The sequence below is a fragment of the Cynara cardunculus genome (assembly GCF_001531365.2).
Source record: "Cynara cardunculus var. scolymus isolate 2C chromosome LG 11, CcrdV1, whole genome shotgun sequence".
Lineage (NCBI taxonomy): Eukaryota > Viridiplantae > Streptophyta > Magnoliopsida > Asterales > Asteraceae > Cynara > Cynara cardunculus.
Window position 1 is genome coordinate 773,130 of NC_037538.1, and position 3,817 is coordinate 776,946.

General features: G+C 32.6%; 2 protein-coding genes across 2 annotated transcripts in view; one reads left to right on the forward strand and one right to left on the reverse strand.

The window, feature by feature from the left end:
• Positions 1 to 263, forward strand: part of LOC112520884 (beta-caryophyllene synthase-like) — a 2,541-nt gene extending 2,278 nt beyond the window's left edge. The window contains exon 3 of the mRNA XM_025129508.1: positions 112 to 263. Within this exon, the coding sequence (XP_024985276.1) occupies positions 112 to 263 (152 nt within the window). The remainder of the gene's footprint in view (positions 1 to 111) is intronic.
• A 691-nt stretch (positions 264 to 954) lies between these two features.
• LOC112521196 (glycine-rich RNA-binding protein 4, mitochondrial-like) overlaps positions 955 to 3,817 on the reverse strand; it is a 7,814-nt gene continuing 4,951 nt past the window's right edge. Inside the window, exon 6 of the mRNA XM_025129908.1 lies at positions 955 to 1,107. Within this exon, the coding sequence (XP_024985676.1) occupies positions 1,064 to 1,107 (44 nt within the window). The 3' untranslated portion in view covers positions 955 to 1,063. The remainder of the gene's footprint in view (positions 1,108 to 3,817) is intronic.

Sequence of the window (3,817 nt, forward strand, 5' to 3'; positions counted from 1 at the left end):
GATCAACTTGACCCGAGTGATGGATGTTCTATATAAAAATAAAGACAGTTTCACGCATGTGGGAGAAGAAGTGATTGGTCATATCAAATCTTTGCTCGTTCATGATATAAGTTTATGAGCTTCGGTTCTTCATTCCCGATGCACGCGAAAGTCAATCATCACCCATCTTGAAAATGGATGATTATTATAGTTTTAAGAACGGATATGATCTCAATTCGTTAATGTTCAACTGTCTGTTAGCTATCAACCAAAGAGTTGTGTAACACTACGGTTATGTATTGAATCTGAATTTGTCATATGTATTTTTAAATTTGATCCACAAAACCAACCACGGTTTAAATTTCACCATAAGAATCCATTTGGTTTGTATGATTTGGTAAGATTTAGAATTTGATTAAATTTGAATTCTGCATTTGGTTGCATTTGGTCCGAAAGAAGTTTGAAATTGAAATATCACTGATATCGGATTCAAAAATCACATTAGCGTTATAGCGTAGTTGGTATTTAGCTAGATTTTATAGGATTTATTGTAAATTATTTTTACAATTTATTTTAATAAATTATTTATAAATAACAGAATTCAATGTCATTCAAAATCCTAATAACCAAACCCACAAAAGATTCAAAATCTTTCCACAAAATCCATACTTTATTTGTTTTGGTGGACCATTTAGCAAGCCCTTTCTTTTTTCTTTTTTGATTAACCTGGATATCCAACCCGCTATGCGAGCCGACTAATTCCAGGACAAACACCTGCTTTGCAGATAGCCCGGAGTCATCGCATTTGAACTTCCGTGACCACAAGATTTTTATTCCTAGCAAAAACTTAGCTATTTTGGTCAAATTGAAAAAAGTAGGCTAAAAAAAAGAGAAAATGTAGTCCAAAATTGCTAGTTTGGTCAATTTATCTGAGAAACCTAGCAATAACTAAAGAACTCGTATACGAAACACTTTACGATAGAGGTTAAACGGTTCATTAAATCCATTGGAAAAAGGAACAATATCAATAATCTTGCGTTCGTAATACAAGAACCAACTTTGTTATTGCCTATGTGTAGTGCACCTAATACTGATCGTTTCCAGCACGGTTATACCCACCACCACCACCAAAACCGCCTGTACGAGGAGCACGCTCGGTGGCAAGACTAACACGAATGCTTCGACCGTCCAATTCCTAAACAAACAAGAATGCAACGAGGTTAAAAGTTAAACTTGCAATCCAAGATTTTCACTTGGGTTCACTGAATAGTGCAGGAATGTTCATTTTCTAACCTATCCATCCATGGATGTCATTGCTTCTTTGGCTGAATCATCGCTGGTGTAGCTAACGAAACCGAATCCCTTCGACCTCCCCGACTCTCTGTCGGTAACAACTCTTGTTGGATCAAAAGAATTGTTTATATAAGATATAGTTGATGATCAAGAAACATGATTATGATCATTCTGCTCTTAGTTGCCATTTAATAAACAAACTTACAAGTCCCCCACTCGAGGTGCAAGCATTTTTTTTTTAACTTTCATGTGACCCGAAAAGAAAATTTAATATTTTGATCAGTCTCGCTAAAGCTCCCAATTTTGTAGACATACCCTGCCGAATAACCATATACATCAATACTTTCAGTCTTCGAAAGTTTAGAAGCCGTAAAGTCACACCCAATAAGATTAAACATGAATAAATCGTAGGCAAATTAATTAAAGTAGCCATTTACGGCTTGTGGTTTCACCTCTTAACCATTTATCTTCTAAAATCACCAAATGTCACTAGCATTGCAAGTTGCAGAGGGGTCAAAGTGTAAAAAGGGAAGTTTTTGAACCAGGTCCACAAGTGTAGGGACCAAATCTGTAAAATTAATATAGTTTGGCACTTCCGCCACATGCGGAGGTGTTGGAACGAATTTACAGATTTGGTCTCTCGACTTCTGGACCTGATTCAAAAAAAATTATACTTTTAACCCCTCCACAAAATGCGGACCTAATGACATTTTGGTGATTTTGAAAGAAAAATGGCTAATAGATAGAAACCATCATCTGAAAATGTGTTAAATTTGTAGCCCCACCATGAAAATAAGAAACGCATGGAAGGAGCTTTTTGCTATGGCTCTATTTTCCTAGTACATAATATATTGATTTTTTTATCTGTAATAAATAAATATTTATCGATTGTTTTTTATTAATTTGGATACTTAATCTGTTATACGATCCTTAATATTAAGACAACCACCTGTTTTACAGGTAGTCTGGAGTCACTATCTTTAAACCTACATAGCTAAAAGGGGATAAAAAGAAAGTCATGTAATTATTCATTTAAATTCATATATTTTTATTTTGGTATTTTTAAAATAATTTTCAAACATTTATTTTTTTAAAATTATATGGTGATGATAAAAAAATTATTAAGATCCACATACATTTTTCTTAACTCATATTGATGGAAGAAAAAACATTTTGAATTATTTAAAAGTAAAAATATAATTTATTTAAAATTTATATGAAATATTAAATCAGAATGATGTAAACGTTAATACGAAGCTTAATATTTGAGAACTTTATTTATTATTATATTATGGGAACTGTGATAACTATGATCATAAGGTATTATTTCACGTGATTTTTTTCATCTAATGCTACAGTTTAGTATTGATCAACTTAATGTGTTTATTTCATATGTATTCAGTTCACAATGTGAAACTTTTTAACTGCATTTTTTTAAAAAATGTTTTGATTGTGAAACAAATGTATGTGAATCAATACACTAAATCCAAGACATAGATGAAAAAAATCATATAAAATAATACATGATCCACTGGTTTTTAAAGTTATCATAATTTTATGGGTTCTACTGGTTAGTTTTGTTGAAATTAATAAAGTATTTTATTACATATTCGTGAAAAATATTTTATATGGTAATCAAAGTCATCTTAAAACAAATGAAAAAAAAAAATATATATATATATATATATATATAATAGAATAAATGAGAACCAATGAATATCTATCTCAATGGGGTCCTACCTGATTACTACTATGACGTACAAGTTAAATGATGTAGCATGTTAAACATGTATTTCAGGCTATCTGAATTAATTCTAGCATATGGTAGGAAGAAATCAGCTCTGATAAATTCAGTGGCAATAATTGTTGTGTACGTTTAGAATCGAACCCTGGCCAAATGGGGTATTCCACCACGTTCCACAGGACCTCAACCACTACGCCACAACCCTTGTGATTATATTTAAAATTTATTGTGTGAAAAATGTGACATGTAGACCCTCTATAAATATTCATGCACTCTTGTTTATGTAATTTGTAACTTGAGCATATTACACATATCCAAGAACATGGTTGGTAAACAAGAGGAGGTTATTCATCCCACGGTCAATTTTCCTCGTGGCATCTGGGGAGATTAGTTTCTCATTTATGATAAGGTATGTAAATTATTAGAAATGGTGAAACTAAATGTGTGTTTGTGTTTACAACTTCTCTAATGACGATTCAATATTGAATGTAGCAAGATGATGAAGACGAGATGGAGCAGATAGTCAAAGATTTGAAAGAAGAAGTGAAGAAAGATATAATGGCAGCTCCGGATATTCCAGTAGAACATACAAATTTGCTAAAATTGGTTGACGCGGTCCAACGTCTTGGCATAGGCTATTATTTTAAAGAAGAGATTGAGCAAGCTTTGCAACATATTTATGACACATACGGTGATGACTGGACTAGTGGTAGCCCTTCTCTTTGGTTTCGACTCATGCGACAACAGGGCTTCTATGTGTCATGTGGTCAGTATGCATATGAATTGAATATATTAATCTTG